The following is a 26,001-nucleotide window of genomic DNA, read 5'->3' on the forward strand; positions in this document are numbered from 1 at the left end:
TCTTCTAGGTGTTAATCAGTTCTGGCCATATGGTGAGGGTGAGGTAATCATTATTACTTTACAATGAATGCCCTTAGTTACATTTTCAGTAGTAATATTAGTCCTTCTGTTTATTTGAGTACCTAAGAGCTGCAGGCAACGTGATCTGAATTACATGGAGGACAAGCTCCAGCTGACTCTCCGTAAACTCGCATTAGGATTCTACTATGCGACGACAGGAGCAGGTGGGGATAATGAGCTGGCAGAAGGGGCTGCCTGTCACACTGCCCGGTGGTCCCCCTTTCACCCCCACTTTGCCTCAGGCATTTTCTACTTAGCTGTGACCTTACTTGTGGTGATACCAATCCAGTGGTCAGGAGAGAGGCACCCAGCCCATGTCTGAATCCTCCTACTGACCCTGGGGATCCATGCGACTTGATCTTAGATATTGGTGGTGAAGTGTCGCTCTCCTTGACAGCATCCAGGAAAAGGTAATTACCTTTGCCAAAATGCAAGTGGAAGTTCAAAGCCTCAGCCTTGAAGAGTGTCCCTGGGGACTTCCAGGCCCCGAATGTGAATGTGAAGCCCTTCTGCCCAGTGGGGCAAGACTCCGGAGTGACCTTCACCTGAGTGGGAGGGCAGTCACTGTTTGGGTCCACTTTAGGGGTGGTCCAGGTCAATTTAACTTGTCATATGCCACGGGAAGACATAAGGTAAGTTAATGATTCTAAGATGAATCAACTGCTCTTTTAGTCAGGGTCTCTTGAGAATTCATTCACTCAATCCACGAATGTATTTGACTCTCTAGTATGTGTTACGGAACCGGGCTTAAGGACATTTAAGTAAAGAGAGAAACAGCGATTAATTCACTGCCCCAAAGGAGGCCTGGAATCTTCTTAGGGAAAAGAATCCGCACAAAACACTCCATTGAGTATTCTTGTGTTTAGCCTGAGTCATGTTGACTTGAAAAATTGCAACGTAAAAACTGTATATTTTCACACAGTGTGGTAGAAGGAATAGGCTTGTTCTCAGACTATGTCTTGCCCTGGAGATGGGTCCACAGGAAGCCTCTATCTTGGTCGCCGTTTGGCATAAGCTTTGCACCTGTTCCCTTCTCCTTGCCTAGATTCTTGCTTCTTCTCTCGCTTTAAAGACCAGGATTTGTTGTTGTTGTTGTTGTTGTTGTTGCTGTTGTTGTTTTAGAGATAGTATCTTGCTCTGTCCCCCAGGCTGGAGTGCAGTGTAATATCATAGCTTGCGGCAGCATAAACCTCCTGGCTTCAAGTGATCCTCCCAGAGCAGCCTCCCGAGTGGCTAGGACTACAGCCATGTGCCATCACGTTTGGCTAATTTTTTTTATTTTTTGTAGCAATGGGGTCTTGTCATGTTGCCCAGGCTGGTCTCAAACTCCTGTCCTCAAACGATCCTCCCACTTCAGCCTCCTGAAGTACCACCATGCCCAGCAAGACCTGGATCTTTAACGCTTTGCCTGTCTTTGATCTTTGACACCTCCTGACACCCAAGCCCCTGCCTCCCGCTAGGCAGGCATTTTTGGTTAAAGTATGAGCTCCCACTTTGTATTTATCTCCAGCTTTGGGTGTTCAGTTTGATGGGGACCAGCCACAGGTGTCCCCACCTAGTTCTCCAGCCCTAATTTGTTTTCTCCCATGTTGCAGTTCCTGGCTTCTTCCCATTTGCCCACACCCTCTTTGTGGTACAGTGCCCCAAACTGACACATGCCACAGGCTCAGAGTATCTTCTGGCTGGTCACTCGAGGGCAGAGAGGATTTCGTGACCTTTCCCTGAGAACAGCTGCATGAACTGCAGGGTCAGCAAAGGGGTCGTGTCTGCCTGCTGCTAAGGTCAGCTGCAGACAGCCCATGTCAGGGAAAGCCCATTTAGCATTAGAAGAGTAAAAAGAAGAAAATACCTCCTCAGCCAGGAGTACTTTGATGTGAACCAATACAATTAGTCTCTGAATGATGAATATAAATGATAATCAATGACGTATATGTGCTTAAAAGAAGGTGAGAAAAGATTATCACTGCCTAAACCTTCCTTTTAAAGGACACCACAAGTGGATGAGTGGAGCATATAGGGTAGATAGGATTTTTTTTTTTTTTTTTTGAGATGGAGTCCAGCTCTGTTGCCCAGGCTGGAGTACAGTGGTGTGATCTTGGCTCACTGCAACCTCTGCCAACTGGGTTCAAGTGATTCTCCTGTCTCAGCCTCCCAAGTAGCTGGGATTACAGATGCACGCCACCATGCCAAGCTAATTTTTGTATTTTTAGTAGAGACAGAGTTTCACCATGTTGGCCAGGCTGGTCTCAAACTCCTGATCTCAGGTGACCTGCCCGCCTCGACCTCCCAAAGTGCTGGATTTCATGTGGGAGCCACTGTGCCTGGCCGGGTAGATATGATTTAAATCTTTTTTTTTTTTTTTAATTTTTTTTTTTTTTTTGACATGGAGTTTTGCTCTTGTAACCCAGGCTGAAGCGCAATGGCATGATCTCAGCTCACTACAACCTCCACCTCCTGAGTTCTAATGATTCTCCTGCCTCACCCTCCCAGGCAGCTGGGATTACAGGCACCCACCACCATGCCCTGGTAATTTGTGTATTTTTAGTAGAGACAGGGTTTCATCATGTTTACCAGGCTGGTCTTAAACTCCTGACCTCAAGTGATCTGCCCACCTCACCTCCCAAAGGCCTGGGATTACAGGCATGAGCCAACATGCCTGACTGATATGATTTAAAGAACACTGGAAGATACAGCAAAGTCTCAAAGTGGTTGTCTATGGATGGCACTATGAGTTACATATTATTTTTCCAGAGCTCAGAACGTTCTGAATTTCTTTATTTTTGTTATTTATGTATTTATTTTGAGATGGAATCTCACTCTTGTTACTTAGGCTGGAGTGCAATGGCTCATCTTGGCTCACTGCAACCTCCGCCTCCCGGATTCAAGTGATTCTCCTGCCTTAACCTCCCAAGTAGCGGGAATTACAGGCGCCTGCCACCACTCGCGGCTAATTTTTTGTCTTTTTAGTAGAGTCAGGGTTTCACCATGTTGGCCAGGCTGATCTCGAACTCCTGACCTCAAATGATCTGCTTGCCTTGGCCTCCCAAAGTGCTGGGATTACAGGCGTGAGCCACCACAACCAGCCTGAATTTCTTTAGAGAATCTATATTGCCTTCATAAAAACTTGCTTTAAAGTTGTTTTTTATTTTAAATGTTCATTTGAAGTTAAAATGCTTTTCCTCTGACTAGGTGTTTAATGCATTTAGGAAAGGCTGAGCATGAAACCAGGGTTGGGGGAAAGAGCCTGTTTAGAGGGGATTATAAAAACAGAGACTCCCAGCTGGGATTGACAGGAGACGGTCAGAGCCCAGAGAGATGCCTGCTGGAAAAGAAGTGACAGGGTTGAATATTTGCCCTGCTCAGTGTCATGTTGGAATGTGATCCCCAGTGTTGGAGAGGGGGCCTGATGAGAGGTGATTGGATCATGGGGGTGGACTGGTCGTGAATGGTTTAGCGCCATCCCCTTGGAGCTGTCCTTGCGATAGTAAGTGAGTTCTCACGAGATCGGGTTGTTTAAGTGTGCGGCATCTTCCCTTGCTTTCTTGCTCTCACTCTTGCTGTTTGATGTGCGTGCTCCTACTTTGCCTTCCGCCATGAGTGAAAGCTCCTTGAAGGCCTCCCCAGAAGCCAGGCAGAGCCATGCTTCCTGCACAGCCTGCAGACCTGTGAGTCAATTAAACCTCTTTTTTTCTTTTCTTTCTTTTCTTTTTTTTTTTTTTTTTTTTTTTTTTTTGAGACGGAGTCTCGCTCTGTCGCCCAGGCTGGAGTGCAGTGGCACGATTCAGCTCGCTGCAAGCTCCGCCTCCTGGGTTCATGCCATTCTCCTGCCTCAGCCTCTCAAGTAGCTGGGACTACAGGTGCCCGCCACCACGCCAGGCTAATTTTTTGTATTTTTTAGTAGAGACGGGGTTTCACCATGTTAGCCAGGATGGTCTCAATCTCCTGACCTCGTGATCTGCCCACCTCGGCTTCCCAAAGCGCTGGGATTACAGACGTGACCCACCACGCCCGGCCAACCTCTTTTCTTTATAAATTACCCAGCCTTGGGTATTTACAGCAATGCAAAGAACAGCCTAATGCAAGAAGTAAGAGGAAAGATGATACCAACTTACCAGTAAGGGTACTGAGATGACATCCAAGTAAAATGCAGAACAGTTATCATTTCATTTGCTTGGCAGAAGGAGGGTGACAGTTTGTAGGGAGATATAATCCGACCAAATGGTTTAGGGAAATGTGAAACCAAATGGTTTAGGGAAAATAGGATGAAATTCAATATATTTGAATTTGGGAATATATTCAATATATTTCAGTCCAATATATCCTTACAGAGTGAGGTTTGGCATGGTGCCACTGTGGATCATTTGTCTTCTATTCAAAAGAAGGACAATGTCTGTGTTAATGTTATGGTTCAGGAACCCAGCAGCAAGCGCAGCCCGCAGCCTGCACTCCCAGCCACTCCTGCTTACATGAGATAACAGTGAGCCACAAGACAGCGCCCCCATCTGAGCATGCTTGGCCCTGGGAATCATTAGGGACTCTTAAGAAGCAGAAAGTCCTGACCACCTAACAGTGAGCACCAGCTTTTCACTTAAGAGTTTCTGAATATTCACCAGGTCAGGTTTTCTTTTGTTTGTTTGTGTGTTTGTTTTGTATTTTTTGAGACAGGCTGGGGTGCAGTGGCACATTCACGTCTCACTGCACTTTGACCTCCTGGGTTCAAGCGATCGATCCTCCTGCTTCAGCCTCCTGAGTAGCTGAGACTGCAGCTGCACACCACCAAGCCCAGCTAATTGTATATATATGTATGTATTATTTTATATATATGTATGTATTATTTTATATATATGTATTATTTTATATATATATAATTATATATATATAGTTAGCCCAGCTAATTGTATATATATGTATGTATTATTTTATATATATGATATATATATATATATTATATATTTAGAGACAGGGTCTTGCTGTGTTCCCCAGGCTGGTCTCAAACTCCTGGGCTTGGGCAATCCTCCTGCCTTGGCCTCCCAAAGTGCTGGGATTACAGACATGAGCCACTGTGCCTGGCCGGCTTGCTTCTTTTAACCTAAGCTATTCCTACTTTACCTTGACCTTAAAGCTGATTGGACTTCATTTTACGAGAGGATGCTGTGGCTTACCCAGGTCATAACCATTAAATTTATCACATTAACCAATGTTTAATCATGATCACAGATTACTGAGAATACTGGCAAGAAAGTGAGTAACTACAAAATTACAACAGGTTGTGTGCAATTAAAATTTTTTTCAAATAGATTTTAGGTTAACATTAAACATTCCAGTTATAATCTCTATTCTGCAGTTGATGCAGAGTTTGAGTTTAAAAAAAGAACTGTCTTCACAGAAACGTGGACTTAAAAATATATTTTTATATAATAAACTTTATATTTTTAGAGCTATTTTAGGTTCACAGTAAAACTGAGCAGAAAATAGAGATTTCTGATACCTTTTGCCCTCAGACATGCACAACCTCCCTCCCTATCAACCTCCCCCGCCAGAGTAGTAGATTTTTTACAACTGATGAACCGACATTGACGTATTATCACCCAAAGTCCGTAGTTTAGATTACAGTGGGTTTGGACAAATACATAAGGTTATGCATCTACCATTACAGTCTCATTCACTGCTGTATTAGTCTGTTCTCACACTGCTGATACCCGAGACTGGGCAATTTACAAAAGAAAGAAGTTTAATTGGACTTACAGTTCCACATGGCTAGGGAAGCCTCATAATCATGGCAGAAGGCAAGGAGGAGCAAGTCACATCTTATATGGATGGCAGCAGGCAAATAGAGAATGAGAAAGATGCAAAAGCAGAAACCCCTGATAAAACCCTCAGATCTCGTGAGACTTACTCACTAGCATGAGAACAGTATGGGGAAACTGACCCCATGATTCAATTATCTCCCACCGGGTTCCTCCCACAACACTTGGGGATTATGGGAGTACAATTCAATTTGAGATTTGGGTGGGGACACAACCAAACCATGTCAACTGCCCTAAAAATCCTCTGTGTTCCATCTGTTCCTCCCTCCCTCCTTTCCCACTCACTTCCTCCCCGACTCTACTCCTTGGCAACCACTGATCTTTTTTTTTTTTTTTTTTTTTTTGAGGTGGAGTCTCGCTGTGTCGCCCAGGCTGGAGTTCAGTGGCGCGATCTCGGCTCACTGCAAGCTCCGCCTCCCAGGCTCACACCATTCTCCTGCCTCAGCCTCCCGAATAGCTGGAACTATAGGCACCCGCCACCATGCCTGGCTAATTTTTTGTATTTTTAGTAGAGACAGGGTTTCACCACATTAGACAGGATGGTCTTGATCTCCTGACCTCATCATCTGCCTGCCTTGGCCTCCCAAAGTGCTGGGATTACAGGTGTGAGCCACTGCACCCGGCCCAAAAATATTTTTTAGACAAAAGTCATCAAATAACATAACAAGATCTTCATGCTACTATCCGGCATACTAGCCTCATCCTTCCCAATCTCCCTTCCCAAAAAGTAACCATTATTCTGAATTCATTGTGGGCCATTCCCTTCCCTTGCATTTCTTATACTCTACTTATACATGTATTCTTAAACAACACAGTGGATTTTTGCGTGTTTTCAGCTTCGTATTGTACACGGATTATTTTGCAATCTGCCTTCCTCCTCTCCTGTCCCCACCCTTTATATGAGGCTTATGAAACGCATCCGTATTGAAATGTTCAGTTCCCTCAATTTCGTTGCTGGTTTGTGTGCCATTCTATAAACATCCCACAGTCTGGTTTTCTGTTCCTTTGTTGATGGACACTTAGGTTGCTCCCAGATTGTTGCCACAATTGCCAACAATTAGATTATAAACAATACTAACAGAAACATCCTGGTACATGACAACTCTGGCACTTAAGCAAAACTTTCTCTGGGACAGTGCTACTCAAAATATGGTCTGAGAACTGTTTGTTTCTAGTAAATCAATGCCCTGTTTCCTTAATCAAGAAAATCTTACTATGAAACAAACATCAGCTAAACTTGATGTTGTGTTGCATAATAAAGTTAATTTACAACATTCTGGTGCAAGTTCTTCCTTCTTATAGCAGAACTGGCACTCTGCAAATAAGTGAGCCTATTTTTTCTCTCTCTCTCTGTATGTGTATATATATATACACACACACATACATATATACACACACACAGATATATATATGTATACACAGAGAGAGAGAGAAAATATAGGTTCACTTATTATAGAGATATAGGTGCATTATATATATATATATATATTCATATATATATATAGAAAGAGAGAGAATATATCCAGGAATGAAATTATTTATTTATTTAATTTTAATTTTTTTTTTTTTTTTTTGAGACAGAGTCTTGCTCTTGTTGCCCAAGCTCAGCCTCCCAATTAGCTGGGATTACAGGCGCCCACCACCATGCCCGGCTAATTTTTGTATTTTTAGTAGAGATGGGTTTCACTGTATTGGCCAGGCTGGTCTCGAACTCCTGACCTCAAGTGATCCACCCACCTAGGCCTCCCAAAGTGCTGAGATTACAGGTGTTAGCCACCGCCCCCGGCCAGGAATGAAAGTAGAGCCAGTGCAGAATGATCTACTTTCTAAATTGTGGCAAACTGCTCCCACAGCGTACTACCTAATATCATAGTGTTAATTCCTATAAATCTGAAATCTTAAACGGGTCTACCTCAAACATTATAGGACCTGAGACAAGAACACAAATGAAACCCCTGAGCAATATGTCTAAATATTAAAAAGTTTGAAATCAGGTGAATAAACTGTTAAATATCTTCTATCTTCCTACCTTGACAAAAATGCTTTTATGACAACCTGGAAGGCCAGGTTCAAATTTAGAATTCTCACCATGTTGGCCAGGCTGGTCTTGAACTCCTGATCTCAAGTGATCTGCCCACCTTGGCCTCCCAAATTGCTGGGAAGCCAAATTTAGAATTTTTTTTTTTTTTTTTTTTTTGAGACAGAGTCTCGCTCTATCGCCCAGGTTGGAGTGCAGTGGCTCAGTCTCGGCCCACTGCAACCTCCACCTCTCGGGTTCAAGCAGTTCTCCTGCTTCTAGCCTCTCAAGTAGCTGGAATTACAGGTGTGCACCACCACACACTGCTAATTTTTGTATTTTTAGTAGAGACAGGGTTTTGCCATGTTGGTCAGGCTGGTCTTGAATTCCTGACCTCGTGATCCACCCGCCTTGGCCTCCCACAGTGCTGGGATTACAGATGTGAGCCACCGCCCTCAGCCTAGAATTCTCAGATTTCTTAAAGTCCACCCTGGAATGTGGGTGGCTGTGGAGAGCTGGCCCTTGACCTGCAGCATGACTACTTTCTTCCCATCTCCAGCTCTGCCTTGCACCTCAGGTACCTCCTGTGTGTGTCTATAGACACGCAGCTTACGCGTCCAAACTCCGTCTACACTCCCATAAACAGTCACCCCTCGGCCACTTTGGGAGGACAGGCTGCGTGTGGGAAAGAGCCTCCTCGATCCCTGGAAATGAACTCAGAGCTGCTTAGAGGACTTCACAGCCCCTGCCCCGCAGTTTTGTGGTAGGATTACAGGCTCCGGTGGGCACATCCTCTTGTCTCTGGATACCTTTGGCCATTTGGGGATGGGTAGAATCAGAGGAGGGTCAGAACTGAACCTCTAAAATAGACCCAGAGCTGGGCGCAGTGGCTCACGCCTGTAATCCCAGCAATTTGGGAGGCCAAGGTGGGCAGATCACTTGAGATCAGGAGTTCGAGACCAGCCTGGCCAACATGGTGAAACCCTATCTCTACTAAAAATACAAAAAATTTGCTAGCCATGGTGGCAGGTGCCTGTAATCGCAGCTACTTGGGAGGCTGAGGCAGGAGAATCACTTGAACCACGGAGGCAGAGGTTGCAGTGAGCCGAGATCATGCTATTGTACTGCAGCCTGGGCGACAGAGCAAAACTCAGTCTCAAAAAACAAAAATAAAAAATGAAATGAAATAAATTAAGCCCAGAGCAGGGGCCCCTCTTGCCAGGATATAAGGGCAATACTGGGAATTTATTACTGTCAATGAGGTTTTCAAGTTCTCAGTGTTTTGTGGTTCTCGGTACTCGTTAAGATAAAAATCTGTTAAGCACCTATATTCATTTCCCCATTTCAATTTTTTATTTTGCCTATATTCATCTTTTTGTGTGTGTTTTCTTGATCTGTTTTGCCAGGGTTCTATCTTATTAATCTTTCAAAGGACCAGGTTTTGGCTTGATTCATCTTTATATTTCTGCTTTCTCCATTTTATTGACTTCTTTAAGATCATTCTTTGAGTTCATTTGATTTAACCTTTCTTGTTGCCTAATTTATTTTGAGTGAACAGTTTTTCGCTAAATACTATTTTGGTGGCTTCCCACCAATTTTAAAAGAAAGTGTTTTCATTATTGCTTAGTTCTACATATTTTGTATTTTTATGATTTTTAAATCCTTTTAAAATTTATGATTCTTTAGTAGCATGTTATTTATTTTCCAAATAGGTGAGCTTTTTACATTTTTTTTTAATTTTTTTTGAGACAGAGTCTCACTCTGTTGCCCAGGCTGAAGTGCAGTGGCACAATCTCGGCTCACTGCAGCCTCCACCTCCCGGGCTCAAGCCATACTCCCACCTCAGCCTCCCAAGTAGCTGAGACTTCAGGCATGCACCACCACACCCGTCTAAATTTTTGTATTTTTTGTAGAGACAGGGTCTCACCATGTTTCTCATGCTGGTCTCGAACTCCTGGTCTCAAGCAATCCGCCTGCCTCGGCCTCCCAAAGTGCTGGGATTACAGGCATGAGCCACCTCAGATGGGCCTTTTTAAACAACCCACTTGTTATTTGTTATTAGTTTTTAATTTTATTGCAACATGGTTAGAGAACATATTTTTTGTTTGTTTGTTTTTGTGGGGTTTTTGTTTTGTTTTGTTTTAGAAACAGGGTCTTGCTCTATTGCCCAGGCTAGAGTGCAGTGTTGCAATCATAGCTCACTATCATCTCGAACTCCTGGGCTCAAGTAATCCTCCCACCTCAGTCTCCTGAGTAGCTGCGACTCCAGGCACACACTCCCATGCTCAGCTGATTTTTTTATTTTTTGTAGAGACAGGGTCTCACTATGTTACCCAAATCTGGTCTCAAACTCCTGGCCTCAAGCGATCCTCCTGCCTCAGCCCGCCAAAGCACTGGGATTATAGACATGAGTCACAGCACCCGGCCCAAATTGAGTTTATCTCTAGAATGCTAGAGTGGTTTAGCATTGGAAAATCTGTATGAATCTCTCTTTGTCAGTTTATCTGACTGAGATTAAAATTATATGATTTTTCTCAGTTTTTAGAGAAAAAGCTTCATAAAATTCAGTATTCATTCGCCATTAAATTCTTCTTTTAAAATGTGAAAATAAGATAAAGGGCATCTACAGCAACCATTATATTTAATCCTAAAATGTTGAAGGCATTATCTCTAAGATCGATAATAATAAGTTAAGGGTGGGTCGCGGTGGCTCAGACCTGTAAACCTAGCCACTCTGGGAGGCCAACACGGGTGGATCACTTGATGTCAGGAGTTTGAGACCAGCCTAGCCAACATAGTGAAGCCCCATCTCTACTAAAAATACAAAAACTAGCCAGGCGTGGTGGTGCATCTCTGTAATCCCAGCTACTCGGGAGGCTGAAACATGAGAACTGCTTGAACCCAGGAGGTAGAGGTTACAGTGAGCCAAGATCATGCCACTGCACTTCAGTCTAGGCAACAGAATAAAACTTCATCTCAAAAAATAAAAAATAAAAGTCAAGGATTCCTGCTATCAACATTTCTATTCACAATTGTACCAAAAATCCTGGTCAGGGCAGTAAGGCAAGAAAAAGAAACAAGAGTTTTAGGAACTGGAAAAGAAAAAACAAAACTGCCTTTATTCACTGATGATGTAATTGTCTGCCTAAAAATTCCCCAAATAATCTAAAGATAAACTGTTGTATTAATTTTAACATTTATCAAGGCTGTTGGATACAAAATAAGTATGTGAACTCAATTACATGTCTATCTACCAGCCACAGTTAGAAAAGTAATATATTTTTAAAATAGAGTCATCCTTTCTAGATTCCTATAGGATAATGGCTACTTCTTAAGTCTGAAATTCTCCATTTATTCTCCAAAAGGCATAAAGATCAACAAGAAAAGCAAATGAAACTATCCAAAAAGGCATGTCGACATCATCACAAAGAGAACGCTACAAATGTCAATTTACGTGCAAGAGAGGAAATAAATACAACACCAGCAGACCCAACCCCAGAGCCCACACTGAAGCAGAGTCAGATGAGAACACACAGAAATGAGAAGAGGGAAGTCAGGTTCCTAGTGGTGGCGGAACACAGATAAAACATCACACCCAGAATGAAAGGGTCTTGCTCAGGATGGGGAAAGTTTCAGAAGAGCTCTGAGATCAGGCTGATCTGGCTACTAAAGAATCAAAAGGAGGCCAGGCTCAGTGGCTTATGCCTGTAATCCCAGCACTTTGGGAGGCCAGGAGTTCGAGACCAGCCTGGCCAACATGGTGAAACCCCATCCCCACTAAAAATACAAAGATTGGCCAAAAATCGCTTGAACCTGGGAGGCAGAGGCTGCAATGAGCTGAGATCATGCCACTGTACTCCAGCCTGGACAACAGAGTGAGACTCTATCTCAAAAAAAAAAAAAAAAAAGAATCAAAAGGAAGAAAGGTACTGGAGAGTGTGCAGGATTCAGGAGGCAGCATTAGGAAGGCACCACTTCTGAGTGAGAATTTGGAAGAGGAGGCATCTGTTGGAGTGAAAAGAGAAAGTCAAGCAGTGGAAATTATGGCTCCCACAGAAACAAAGAAGTCATAAAACTGGAAATACACTGACCTTCCCAGGCACCAGAAAATAAGTCATTTGTTAAAGAACCTGTACTTCACTGTACCAATGGGAGAGAGCATTCTTAAACTAAGAAACCTCATCAGTCATTCAAATCCCTCACTCACTCCATAGACACAGGTGCTAATGGCTGATCAAGAAAAATTCAAGACACTTTACAGAACTACCATTTGATGGTAGTTATTGGCAGAAGAAAAGAAGTCAGTATGTAAAAAAGATACTTGCACACACACGTTTATAACAGCACAATTCCCAGTTGCATAAATATGGAACCAAACCCAATGCCCATCAATGATTTGATAAAGAAATTGTGATATATGTATCCCATGGAATACTACTCAGCCATAAAAAGGAATGAAATAATGACATTCACAACAACCTGGATGGAATTAGGGACCATTATTCTTTTTCTTCTTCTTCTTCTTTTTTTGAGATTGAGTCTCGCTCTGTTGCCCAGACTGGAGTGGGAGCAATCTCAGCTCACTGCAACATCCGCCTCCCAGGTTCAAAGCAATTCTCCTGCCTCAGCCTCCCAAGTAACTGGAATTATAGGCGCCTGCCAGCACACCCAGCTAATTTTTGTATTTTTAGTAGAGATGGGTTTCACCATGTTGGCCAGGCTGGTCTCCAACTCCTGACCTCAAGTGATCCGCCCACCTCGGCCTCCCACAGTGCTGGGATTATAGGCATGAGCCACCACGCCCGGCCTAAGGATCATTATTCTAAGTGAAGTAACTCAGGAATGGAAAAACCAAACAGCATATGTTCTCACTTATAAGTGGGAGCTAAACTATGAGGGTGCAAAGGCATAATGATACAATGGACTTTGGGGACTCAGGGGAAAGGGTGGGAGGGGGGTGAGGAATATAAGACTACACATTGGGTACAGTGTACCCTGCTCAGGTGATGGGTGCACCAAAATATCAGAAATCACCACTTAAGAACTTATTCATGTAACCAACACTGCCTGTTCCCCAAAAACCTATTGAAATTTTAAAAATAATTCCAAGACACTGTAAAATGAACAGAAGAAGGCAGGCAACCACCATAGGAAGTTACTACAAGAAGAAAACAGGAAGAATCCAAATTTTTCCACTAATAAAAATATTTCCAAAATAAGGCAGAGAAAAACTATATAGCACATGCTTCAACATGAATTAAATATAATTAAACTAGCAGCAATGTATATACACACATACAAAAAAAAAAAAAACATGAATTAAAAACCTCCTAATAGAGGCTGAGCATGGTGGCTCACGCCTATACTCTCAGCTCTTTGGGAGGCCAAGTTGGGTGGATCACCTGAGGTCAGGAGTTCAAGACCAGCCTGGCCAACAAGTTGAAACCCCATTTCTACTAAAAATACAAAAATTAGCCAGGCATGGTGGCGCACACGTGTAGTCACAGCTACTTGTCGGGGCTGAGGCAGGAGAATTGCTTGAACCCAGGAAGTCAAGGCTGCAGTGAGCCAAGATGGCACCACTGTGCTCCAGCCTGGCTGACAAAGTGAGACCCTGTCTCAAAAACAAACAAACAAACAAAAACTCCTAATAGAAACAGACAAAAAGGAGATGTAAAACAATTTATTTAGATCAGAAAAGAAAGCGAAAGAAAAGACAAAATCATCTCAGGAATTAAGACCAAATTACAAGGTGTTCAGAGGAGAATAGTGGAATAAAAGCATCCAAGACAGTGAGCAATAGTGAGCTACCTGGCTGTGCCCATCATTAAGCCATGGATGTCTCAGCTCCAACTCCTCCCTTCTATGCTCAGCTTTGTGATGTCGGGGCAGCTACAACTGAGTTTTGCTTTGCCAGCTGGACCCAGGTTGGCCTTTGGCAATAAAGGGAGCAAAAGGGAGACTGCAAGGCTGGAGGAGAAGGAGAGGATGAGTTTCCTCCTGTCTGTTCACTGTATCACCCTAGCAATGCTTCTTCACCCTGGCAGCAGCACTTCCTTTCTGCAGAAGCATTTGAATGTAGTTTGCAGTTTGCAGTTTTTCTAGCACTTGCAGACCTGACCTCATATGGCCCATCTCATATTCACCAGAACCAGTGCAGAGCTCCCCGCTTGAAGGTCTGAGTTGGAGCTCCAGGTGCCCCTCCTCTAAGTTCCTACTTGTTCCCTTTTCTTATTGTTTCTTTAACCCTGGGAGTGGAAGCTGCAGTTGCTACCTCTATGAGACCTTAGAGTTCTCTTTTTATCCTGTTATAACTTTATAATGAACACATTTTTACCTAGTTAACACTTTTTATATGAAGTTCTTACTGTTCAAATAACTTGTGTGTGTATACTGTCTCTTGACCAGATCCTGACTACACTGGTGAACTAATAGAAAAGTAATTTCTTGAAATGATCCTGGGTAGTTTATAGGATGAACAGAATGGCCTGAGAATGAGGCTTAAACAGATGGAAGCCCAGCCATGTTCCTCCTGCAGGAATCATCTGGGCAAGACACACTGCTAATGCCTTTCACATTGCTGCACCCACTGTCACCACCACAGATCCCAACATGCAGAGGATTTGAACAGACAGGTAAGGCTCACTCTGCAGATAGATAGGGACAGGACAGTAAAGAAATTCAGAGGCAAGTTTTTAGACAGTTTCACTTTTCTTGGATTCATCTCTCCAAAAAATATTTATCAAGTACCTTCTATGTGCTAGGCATCAGAAGGGAACAAAAATAAATGACATGGATCTTGTCTTAAAATCTAGACCACTGTTTCTCAACATTAGAATTTAATAAAATCTGGGATACTGTTAAAAATACCTCATCTCGGCCGGGCGCAGTGGCTCAAGCCTGTAATCCCAGCACTTTGGGAGGCCGAGACGGGCGGATCACGAGGTCAGGAGATCGAGACCATCCTGGCTAACACGGTGAAACCCCATCTCTACTAAAAATACAAAAAACTAGCTGGGCGAGGTGGCGGGCGCCTGTAGTCCCAGCTACACGGGAGGCAGAGGCAGGAGAATGGCGTAAACCTGGGAGGCGGAGCTTGCAGTGAGCTGAGATCCGGCCACTGCACTCCAGCCCCGGGTGACACAGCAAGACTCCGTCTCAAAAAAAAAAAAAAAAAACAACCTCATCTCTGGAGATGCTGGACCATTGCAGCTGGTGTGGTGGAGCCTACAACATATACTTTTTAACAAGCATCCCAGGTGATTCTGAAGTTGGTAGCCCACAGACCACTTTGAGAAACATTGATATTACGAATAAAAAAAATTATGCAGCAGGCACAAAATCATGTGTAGGGGAAGAAAAATAATTGTTTCCTCAATCCTCATAGGTCTTTTTAAAAAACAAACAAAAAAAACAAACAACACAAACAACAACAACAAAAAAAACGGAGTCTTGCTCCGTTGCCCAGGCTGGAGTGTGGTGGCATGATCTCAGCTCACTGCCTCACTGCAAACTCCACCTCCCAGGTTCAAGTGATTCTCCTGCCTCAGCCTCCCAAGGAGCTGGGATTACAGGCACCCACCACCATGCCAGCTAATTTTTATATTTTTAGTAGAGACGGGATATCGTCATGTTGGCCGGGCTGGTCTCGAACTCCTGACCTCAGGTGATCCATCTGCCTTGGCCTCCCAAAGTGCTGGGATGACAGGCGTGAGCCACTGTGTCTGGCCACTTCATAAGGTTCTTAGTTGGAATAGACCCCATTAAAAGAAAGAAAGAAAAAAAAAAGATTAACAAGAGAAAAACAAGTTTATTTACATGTATATTTCACATCTACATGGCAGACACCAGGGAAGGAGTAGTTCTCAAAGAAGTAGCTTTGAATTCCAGCTTGTATAGCATCTTCAACAAAGAATAGTGATTTTTAGAGAAGCAACAGGACAAAGGAAAAGGAATTTGGGTCTCTAGAGGGGGCTTCTCGGGAGAGAAGCAAGTAACTGGCAGATAAAGGCGAGTTGGTAATGCATGTCCAGGTAGATTCCTCTGGCTCCAACTCCTGGCAGATAATGGTCTAAAACTGTCTTCAGTGGTTAACCTTTGTTCTCCCTGGTAAGAGACAGGGGCAGGATGCCTTTTATCTTTGTAAATCTCTGTCCTGCATTTAAGCAAATGGAGGGCAGCGAGCTTTTCTGCATCTGTTTCTTCTTAATTGTCTTCAGTTCAACAATCCTCCTTCTTTTGGAGTGGCATATTCTGGACTCCCACACATGTCTGGAAGCAATGGTCAATTTCAATCTAGAATGTAGATTTATTGATTAAAAAGAGACAAGGAAGAATTGCTTAGGAGGTCAGTTTTATGCAACTACAGGACTTCAGAAAAAGAACAGATCCTTCCTACTTGATTTTAGGCAATAAATGCTTCTTATCTGATTGATCAGAAGACCACAGCCTTTAGAAAAACATGACTCGAAAAATCTTTTTCTTTGAGTTTTTTTGACCAACCTTGAAAAAAAGTCCTGCAGGATATTTTCAGTTAGGAACCACCAATAAATGTATTTTTTGTCTGTTACCACAAATATGTTTATTTGTGGTAACGGGTTTAAATATGTTTCTTTAATGTTAAATATGTTTCTTTAATCGTACCCAGGTGAGCCTGACACTTAACTCTCTTTCGTATTCCTATATTCTTCCTTCCTCTTAATACATTTTTCTTCCTTCTTTCCTGGCTCCAAACTCCTAGTTTTCTCCCTTTCCTAATTGAATTTTTTTCAATTTTTCAGCCACAGGCGCCCAATAAAATGGCCTTCAATCCCTGCCTTTACTTCCAGCGTATTACCTCACTCCCTCTCAAACGCCAATTACAAGGCTTTGTCCATTCCTGCTTAAAGAAATAGATGGAGGAAAATGAGATCTTTCTACCCAGAAAGACAAATACTTGGAAATCGCTAATTAGGTCACCAGAAATTCTGCCAATAATGAGCCCCGGGCTGTGGCGGTGGCTCACGCCTGTAATCCCAGCACTACTGGGAGGCCGAGGTGGGCGGATCACGAGGTCAAGATGTCAAGACCATCCTGGCCAACATGGTGAAACCTTGTCTCCACTAAAAATACAAAAATATTAGCTGGGCATAGTGGTGCGCGCCTGTGGTCCCAGCTACTCGGGAAGCTGAGGCAGGAGAATCGCTTGAACCTGGGAGACGGAGGTTGCAGTGAGCTGAGATCACGCCACTGCACTCCAGCCCAGGCGACACAGTGAGACTCCATCTCAAAATAATAATAATAATAATAATAATAATAATAATAATAATAATAAGCCCACTCCCCTTGCCTGCCGAAGTGACTCCAGTAATCACTCAGCATGGACTTTACTTAAGAGCTGGCTTGACTTCCCATCTAAATTGCAGTGGCTCAGTGGCTCATGCCTGTAATTCCAGCATTTTCGGAGGCCAAGGCAGGCAGATACCTGAGGTCAGGAGTTCGAGACCAGCCTGGCCAACATGGAGAAATCCCGTCTCTACTAAAAATACAATAATTAGCCAGGCGTGGTGGTGCGTCCCTGTAGTCCTAGCTACTCGGGGAGGCTGAGGAAGGAGAATCGCTTGAACACCTGGGAGGTGGACGTTGCAGTGAGCCACGATCGCACCTCCACGCTCCAGCCTGGGTGACAGGGCAAGACTCCATCTCAGGAAATAAACAAATTGCAAGGAAAGGCCAAACAAATCTCACTGTGAATGTGGCTTGTCCATTTGCTGTATAAACAGCCCTATTGCCTCCCTAGTGTGAAGCGTCAGGTCCTGCTAAGAGTGCTGGGTGGAAAGGCCTCTTTGGGGAACATGGCTTTGTTTTGGCAAATATTGTTGCTGATCAACCCTGGGATCAGAGCTAAAGGCCCATTATTATCTTGAGGAAGCAAAGGGGTTTTCATGTGTGTGGAATAGAAAATACCTTTCACATTTTACAGACACTATTCTGAGAAAAAAAATCAGGCCCAATGTAAGGGACAAGAGGCAGCACATCAACAAGATTCTGGAATAAATACAGTACTAACTCCCATTCCCCAGAGTACTAGCTGCTAGTAAAATGAGATATAATGTTTCAGGCTTGACAGGGTCTCTGTTACAAACCATTCTTACATTCCTGGGCACAGAGCTAGTCTAAACATTCATAGAACTCTTCAATTATATATTGGCTTCTACATCAGCAGAGTTGAAGAGGAAAACAATGGCAGGGTGTATGGGCCTCCTTTCAGATACGGAGTAACAGAAACCCCAACTCAAAGGTCTTTCCAAAAAGGAAATATACTTTTTCATAAAAAGAGAATTTCAGAGATAAAGCAGACTTTAGGTTGCCCTCAACGATGTTAGCAACATCCTAGATTTTCAAATCCCAGCCCACAATCTATATTTGACATCTTCATCTGGAAATTGGCTCTCCTCCTAGGTGTCAAGTGGCTGCCAATAACAACTGCACTTTCTCTAAGGAGGGAGGAAGGACTTCCTTGGAAATCACAAGCAAATCTCTCCTCAAGGCTCTGCAGCCACAACTTGGTCACATTTCCATTTCTAAACCAATTTTTGACAAAAGGGAACATATTATCCTGAAATTATTTCAGCCTAGGATAAGCTTTCCCTCTGACACTTGGCCACTCAGTGGAGGGTGGAGGCTGGAAAAAAGTCAGGGCTGTGTTCGAGGAAGAAGGAGAAATGCTGAGTGGGCTACCAACAGTGTCCCCCACCTGGAGGGAGAGGCTTTGCTGAGTAGGAACTTGAAATAGCTAAGTTAAAACTGGAAGTACATCTGAGGACCCTTCCAACTAGCAGATTCCAAGAAGACTCAATAATGCCTGATCCCAAATCCATTCTTTCATCAATCTGAGCTGAGGCACTGTGTAACATCAGGAAACTGTGCAGGTTCTTCAAGAGGTACAAAGATAAATAAAAATGGTTCCGTCTGGACTTTATTGCACAGTGAGAGTCATATGGGGTATCTGTAAATAACAATAAAAGGTAGAATCACTTTGTGGGAAGTTTGATCCACAAGGAAGACTTCTGTGATGGTTAAGTCTGTCAACGTGATCGGATTGAAGGATGCAAAGTATTGATCCTGGGTGTGTCTGTGAGGGTGTTGCCAAAGGAGAGTAACTTTTGAGTCCGTGGCCTGGGGAACGCAGACCCATCCTTAATCTGAGTGGGCACAATCTAATCAGCTGCCAGCACAGCTCGAATATAGAGCAGGCAGAAAAACGTGAAAAGACTAGACTGGCCTAGCCTCCCAGCCTACATCTTTCTCCCGTGCTCGATGCTTCCTGCCCTTGAACATCAGACTCCGAGTTCTTCAGTTTTGGGACTCCGACTGGCTCTCCTTGCTCCTCAGCTTCCAGACAGCCTATTGTGGAGCTTTGTGAGCATGTGAGTTATTACTTAATAAACTCCGCTTCATGTAACATTATATATATATCCTATTAGTTCTGTTGCTCTGGGGAACCCTGACTAATACAACTTCCGAGGAGGGAGATCGCTTCTGAGCAAATTTTGAGGAATGGCAGCAAGAAGAAGGTGGCTTCTGAGCCGAGCCTTGTGAGAGATCACATTTTACGTAGTATGAGGGACAAGTATTTCTGGGTAAAGGGACAGCAATGGGGCGGGGCTAGTTAAAAAACACGATGAGGGAATTATCTTCAGTGTAAATTGCTCCCCCACCAAAAGGACAAGGTGTCTGACTCACCACCTAGTGGCTTCACTGGATGTTCTCCTTCTGCTCCACAATCCACCCTTCATTCTTCTCCACCTTGTTCTGTGGCCCCAGAGGCTGGCCTTGTGGACTGTATCAACTAGGCCACCTTTTTCCTGGTGTGAGTTGGGTTCGGCTAAGATGGCATGGGCAGGAGATGACAGAGTGAGAAGAAAGAGAGTTGGAGGTATGATTCCTCCAGCGTCCTCCTTGCCAGACTATAGGTGGGCAGTAGCCATATTCCTCTAGCAAAATCCATGGCTTTCTCCAAACAGCCCTTCCCTATAACTAGTAACATGGGAGTTGGGCAGGGAAGTGCTGGGTAGAGAAGGGCCAGGTCCCTGGTGAGGGCTCCACCCTCAAGCCTGTGCCACACACCTAAGTGAGAACAGGCACTCCTGTTTTCATGCCCGAATGTTGCATTTTCCAAGACCACTCGGGCCAACCAAGCCCCCCATCCTGTACCCATATAAACCCGAGACCTTAATGGGTATGCACACAAGCAGCTGAATGTCGAGACCAGCAGACCAGTGACAGCAGAATGATGCAGCAGAGGAAAAAAAGGGGGACGTCTGGATGCCGAGGGAAGGTCGGCCGGCGTGGTTAGAGAAGGGTCCAGCTGCTGGGCAGCCCAACTCCAGGGAAAGATTATTTCCCCCACCCCTCCACCTTCTGGCTCCCCATCCATCTCGCTGAGCATCGCCTCCACTACTCAATAAAAACTTGCACTCATCATTGGAGCCCATGTGTGATCCGATTCTTCTGAGACACTGAGCCAGAGCTCAGGATACAGAGGCTGTCACACTGGCCCTCTGCTCTTGCAATAAGGCAGAGGGTCCATTGAGCTGATTGGCACACAAGCCATCTGCAGATGGCAAATCCGAAAGAGTTTGGGTTACACGTGCCCGCCTGGGAGTTGCAGACACCCACACCTAGACACTGCTATGGGGCCGAGAGCCCAAAGCATTCATCCCATCCTCTGCACCTGCCAGTCTACATGCTCCCCTAGGGGTTTGAGCTGTAGGGCAACCAAGCAGGTGAGCCACACCCTTGTTCCATGTGCTGCAGGGGGAAACAGGGAACTCTCCCACTTCACTAGCTTTCAGTACCTGCTCCCTCCCTGTTCACCACACTGGGATAGCAACCTTGAAGCATTGCCAGCCCTAGGGGCTTCATCGTAATGCCTGGTTTCCTTGCACTATCAATGCCTCTATAGAAAAGGCCCTTGATTAAGTTCTCCCCAGTCAGCCCGTCTGAATATTCCACCTGCTTCCGGCCTGGACCATGACTGACAGAGATCTTTGTAGTCAACTGAAGTTAGCCAGTAATTTTTTTTTTTAATTTCCATTGCTGTTCTCTTATTTCTTGCTTCTAAGTATCTTATTTCCTCATCTTCTAAGTGTGGCATTAATAATGAACTTCCCATCAGATCTATAAGTTGAAACTCTTTCATCTCTACCTTGAAGAGCTAGATATTTCTTTCAAAATGTTGGAACTATACAAAAGACAAAAGAAAAAATAGAAAAATTGGACTTCATCAAAATTAAAATCTTTTATGCTACAAAATATATCATCGAGAAAGTGTAAAGCAACCTGCAGAATGGGAGAAAATATTTGCAAATCATATCTGATAAGGGACTTACATCCAAAATATAGAATTCTTACAACTCAATAAATAACACAATGTTTTTAATGGGCAAAGAATATGAATAGATATGTCTCCAGAAAAGATTACAAATAGCCAGTGTGTACATGAAGAGATACACAACAGCATTAGCCATTTGACATACGCAAATCAAAGCCAGAATTAAAACCACTTCATCCCCACTAGGATGGCTATAACTAAAAAGGCAAATAATAACAAGTGCTGGCTGGCGAGGATGTGGAGAAATTGACACACTCATCCATTGCCAGTGGAAATACAGGATGGTGCCAGTCACTTTGACACTTCCTCAAAATATTAAACAGTTACTAGATATTTTCCCTTTTACTTTTAGTTGGCACATAATATTTATGTGATACAGAATGGTATTTCCGTACATGTATACAATGTATAATGATCAAATCATGGTAATCAGCATATTATCGCCTAAAATATTTATCATTTCTTTGTGCCATAAACATTCAAAACCCTCTCTTCTAGTTTGTTGAGAATATACAATAAATTACAGTTAACCGTCTTCACCCTACGGTGCTGCAGAACACCAGAATTCATTTCTCCTATCTACCTGTCATTTCGTATCCATAACCAACCTCTCCCCATAGTTTCCTCCTCACCACTCTTCCCAGGCCCTAAGACTCAGTGTTCTACTCTCTATTTCCAGGGGCTCAAATTTTCTTTTTAGCTACCATGTATAAGGGGAACATGTGATACTTATCTTTCTGCACCTGATGGATTTCACTTAACATAATGACCCAGCAATTCTACTTCTAGGTATATACTCAAGAAAGTGCAAATAGGTGTCCACACGAAAGCTCTGTACACAAATATATTCATAGCAGCATTATTCATATTACTCAAAAAATGGAAACAACCCAAATGTCCACCAAATGATGAATAGATAAATAATTCGTGGTCTACCCATATGATGAACTATTACTGGGCAATTAAAAGGAATGAGGTTCTGATTCATGCTACAACATAGTCGGACCTTGAAAACATCATGCTGAGTGAAAGAATTCAGTCACAAAATACTACATGTATGATTCTATTTATATGAAATGTCCAGATTGGCAAATCCATAGAGGTAGAACGTAGATTAGTGGTTGCCTGGGGAAACTTAGGGAGAAATGGGGAGTGACCGCTAGTGGGTACAGGATTTCTCTAGGTGATGATGACAAAGTTCTAAAACTGACGGTGGTGATGGGTGCACATTTCCTTGAATATACTGAAAACCACTGTAAACCTTGAATTAGTGTATTACACGTGAATGATAGCTCAATAAAGCTAATAAAAATTAAAATGATGTGTTTTAAAATTTTGGAACCAACTAATTCTAAAAGCAAATGTTGCCAAAATTTCCAAAATACCTTTGTCTATAATCTTTAGGCTATTTCATGTGTCTGACAGCTACTTAGTAGCCTCAGAATAAATGTGAGAACAAATTAGTAGCTTATTGATCACCATCTTTCCACCTTTTAACCCACTTTGTTTGTTTGTTTGTTTGTGTGTTTTTTCCAGAAGCCAATCCCACACCAAAACATGAACAGGGGAATGGAATTTATTGCTCCTGTGTCAGCTCCCACCAAATCCGGTGCCCTGTGGCATTTTCTTTCTCCGGGCCCCACAGATGCCCAGAGATCAGTTAGAATCAGGCCAGGCACCAGAATGGGCTTGTCCTCAGATCCAGTTGTCAGCACCTTGTCTTCCAATTACCTAGCTCTGCTAACTCTCTCTTACAAGCCTGGGAGAAGAGTGACAAGTTCATACCTAAATGTAAGCTCTGAAGGGTCTTAGCACCCGCAAGTTTAAGGAAACCCATGAGATGCTCTGAAACTTCCATGAAAATGAAGACTTGGAGAGATTGTCACATTCTTTTTTTTTGAGACGGAGTCTTGCTCTGTCACCCAGGATGGCGTGCAGTGGTGCGATCTTGACTTACTGCAAGCTCCACCTCCCAGGTTCATGCCATTTTCCTGCCTCAGTCTCCCAAGTAGCTGGGACTACAGGTGCCCGCCACCACGCCCGGCTATTTTTTTGTATTTTTAGTAGAGACGGGGTTTCACCGTGTTAGCCAGGATGGTCTCGATCTCCTGACCTCATGATCTGCCTACCTCGGCCTCCCAAAGTGCTGGGATTACAGGCATGAGCCACCGCGCCCAGCCGGATTGTTGCATTCTTGCATGCCTGGATGTTTCATATTCTCTGAATATCCAGCATGAAACTGATCTGTTCCCATGCTTTTTTGCCAAAGTGGTTTATGTTAGGATAAAAGAAAATACCCCTTACCAAGATGCTCTGAAAGCACCTTCTCCGTTATATTAATGATAACTAATGTTATTAAGAGAACATAAGGCAACTTTAACAAAATAAGAGCTCACTAAAGGGAATCCTGTATGGAAATTGTTCATGCAAATGCCATTTCGGAGCTGGCATTGTACTTGCAGACGGGGTCTCTACAGGAAGCTATGGCTTCAGTCCTACATGAGCCCGTATAACCACTCAGCACATAAAGTTCCATGAAATCGGTGCCTCAACTCACAGTATCTCTAAAGGAACTGCTAACTTAAAAAGTAATCCATCAATAGTAAGGATTTTTAAACTTGAGCCTAAAAATTTTAAATACTGTTAGTAGTAATAAAGCAATGAGATTTCTCTAAAATTATTGTTGCCTGTATCACTTTAAATCTTTGACATAAATGAAAACTTGCATGGAAAATGGTACAGTTCTAAGCAAATCAAATAGGTTGAGCATTAATAAACAGGAAGATGAAGTAGGTGAAATTGATTTTGTTGGGAACTGGTGGGAACTGGTAGAGATAGTGATTTTTTAAAATACTTTTTAAAATTTTTATCTATTTATTTATTTTGAGACCAGGTTATGAGACTGGCTAATTTTTATATTTTGGTGTTTTGCCATGTTGCCCAGGCTGGTCTTAAACTCCTGGGCTCAAGCGATCCACCCACCTTGGCCTCTCGAAGTGCTGGGATTACAGGCATGAGCCACCATGCCAGGCTGAGACAGTGTTTTAAACTGTGCTATTGATGATCTAGGGAAAAGGTAAATCAGCCTGAGATAACAGAAGTCCTTGTAGTCCACATGTAGGTACGTGGGCATGAAGTAAGAAAGCTCCAGAATTCTGCTGAGGCCACAAGGATTTCCAGAACTGGCAGTAGTTAAGAATTTTGCAGAATTGAAGAGTCACACCTCTAAATTTGTGTAGATTGTGAAATCTCTTCTTGCAAGAAAAAAAGAGAAATAGCGGGAGTTATGGAAATAACAGTTGATGAAAACTTGGTAGTCTGAAGTCTGAACTTTGAACACTGGCAGACAGGCTGAGAATTCTCTTTGATCGTGAGCCCAAGTTCCATGTGCACCCGCAGGAATCTGTGCAGCATTTGTGCACTGGTGTGGCGCCCAGGAGAGGACCACAGAGTGACAAGCCACCAGGCTCTAAAGGGAGAGGACGATCCCCAGAGGACCTGGATGGAGATGTTTTCATGACCATTGTCTGCTGTGTGCTCCCAGTGATGAGACTCTAGAATTTACACCTGAAACACACAGTCATTTAAGATATTATTTATAATATCTGGTATGTCTAAGTAAAACATGTATTCAGTAAAACTTGCCATGCAACTTATCTCATTGTGTGGATTTCATTCTTCTCAGTTAATTCTTTTATGTTTTCTGAGGTTTTTTCTAGACGGAGTTTCATTCTTGTCACCCAGGCTGGAGTGCAATGGTGCGATCTCGGCTCCCTGCAACCTCTGCCTCCCAGGTTCAAGCGATTCTCCTGCCTCAGCCTCCCGAGTAGCTGGGATTACGGGTGCCTGTCACCACATCCAGCTAATTTTTGTATTTTTAGTGGAGACGGGGTTTCACCATGTTAGCCAGGCTAGTCTCGAACTTCTGACCTCAGGTGATCTGCCTGCCTCAGCCTCCCAAAGTGCTGGGAATACAGGCGTGAGCCACCACGCCCAGCCTTTTATGTTTTTTTAATGTCCCAGTTTAAACAAATGAAGATCATATGTTCGGTAAGGAGGCATGTTGGACAGGATGATCAGTGTTTAAGCACCTGAGGAAGGTACTTGCTGCTCGATTTTGCTGTGAACTTGCAAAGCTCCTCTCGAAAAGAAAGTCTGCTTTACAAGGAGGGGTCTAGAACTGGGCTTTGTAAGATAGGTACGGTTTGCAAAGCCAGAAAGAAGGAGAGAAGAGCATTTAACAAATAAGGCAAGATGGACCCTAATCTCTTCGAACCCAGAGGGAAAGGCCCTGATGAGACCAGAAGGGGCTGGCACAGGGAGGAGCAGTGGGGCAAGTGGAAAGAGCAGGTGCCTTGAGGTCAGCAGAGGAACTCAGACTTGAGGTTTTAGATATTAAAAAGCCATTGTGCTTGAAGTGTGTTCTGGAAAGATGACCCGCTCTGGTGTGCTTGCTCCTCTGCCCTGGCCAGGCCAACCCCAAGTCTTGGGCCTAGAGAGGTTCCTGAGGGCTGCCTGGGAGGGCCAGAGAGGAGTGAGCCAGAAAGGGGAGGGCCAGCGGGGCCATCGCTGTGAAAGAACAACTAAGAGAGGACAGGCCCATGGGCTTGGTCCAGGTGACAACAGTGCCCAGCCCTGTTCTAGGGAACTGAGGCCCGGTGGCCTTTCATCCCTCGGCCCCAGGGATACCTGGTCAGCCCCCTCAGGGGAGGTAGAGCTCTCTAGACCTTAAAGAGCCTTTG

At 43.7% G+C, this 26,001-nt stretch overlaps 1 protein-coding gene and 1 long non-coding RNA gene across 2 annotated transcripts in view; one reads left to right on the top strand and one right to left on the bottom strand.

The window, feature by feature from the left end:
• The first annotated feature begins 488 nt into the window (after positions 1–488).
• C3H7orf33 (chromosome 3 C7orf33 homolog) lies at positions 489–24,455 on the top strand. The gene is given in 3 exon segments (NM_001194007.2): positions 489–692; positions 22,796–23,050; positions 24,381–24,455. Coding segments are annotated over 3 exon segments (534 nt in total).
• LOC106997718 (uncharacterized) overlaps positions 15,678–26,001 on the bottom strand; it is a 56,893-nt gene continuing 46,569 nt past the window's right edge. The window contains exon 4 of the long non-coding RNA XR_001443913.3: positions 15,678–16,179. This is a non-coding gene — a long non-coding RNA (uncharacterized LOC106997718). The remainder of the gene's footprint in view (positions 16,180–26,001) is intronic.

Source organism: Macaca mulatta, chromosome 3 (assembly GCF_049350105.2).
Source record: "Macaca mulatta isolate MMU2019108-1 chromosome 3, T2T-MMU8v2.0, whole genome shotgun sequence".
NCBI classification, from domain to species: domain Eukaryota; kingdom Metazoa; phylum Chordata; class Mammalia; order Primates; family Cercopithecidae; genus Macaca; species Macaca mulatta.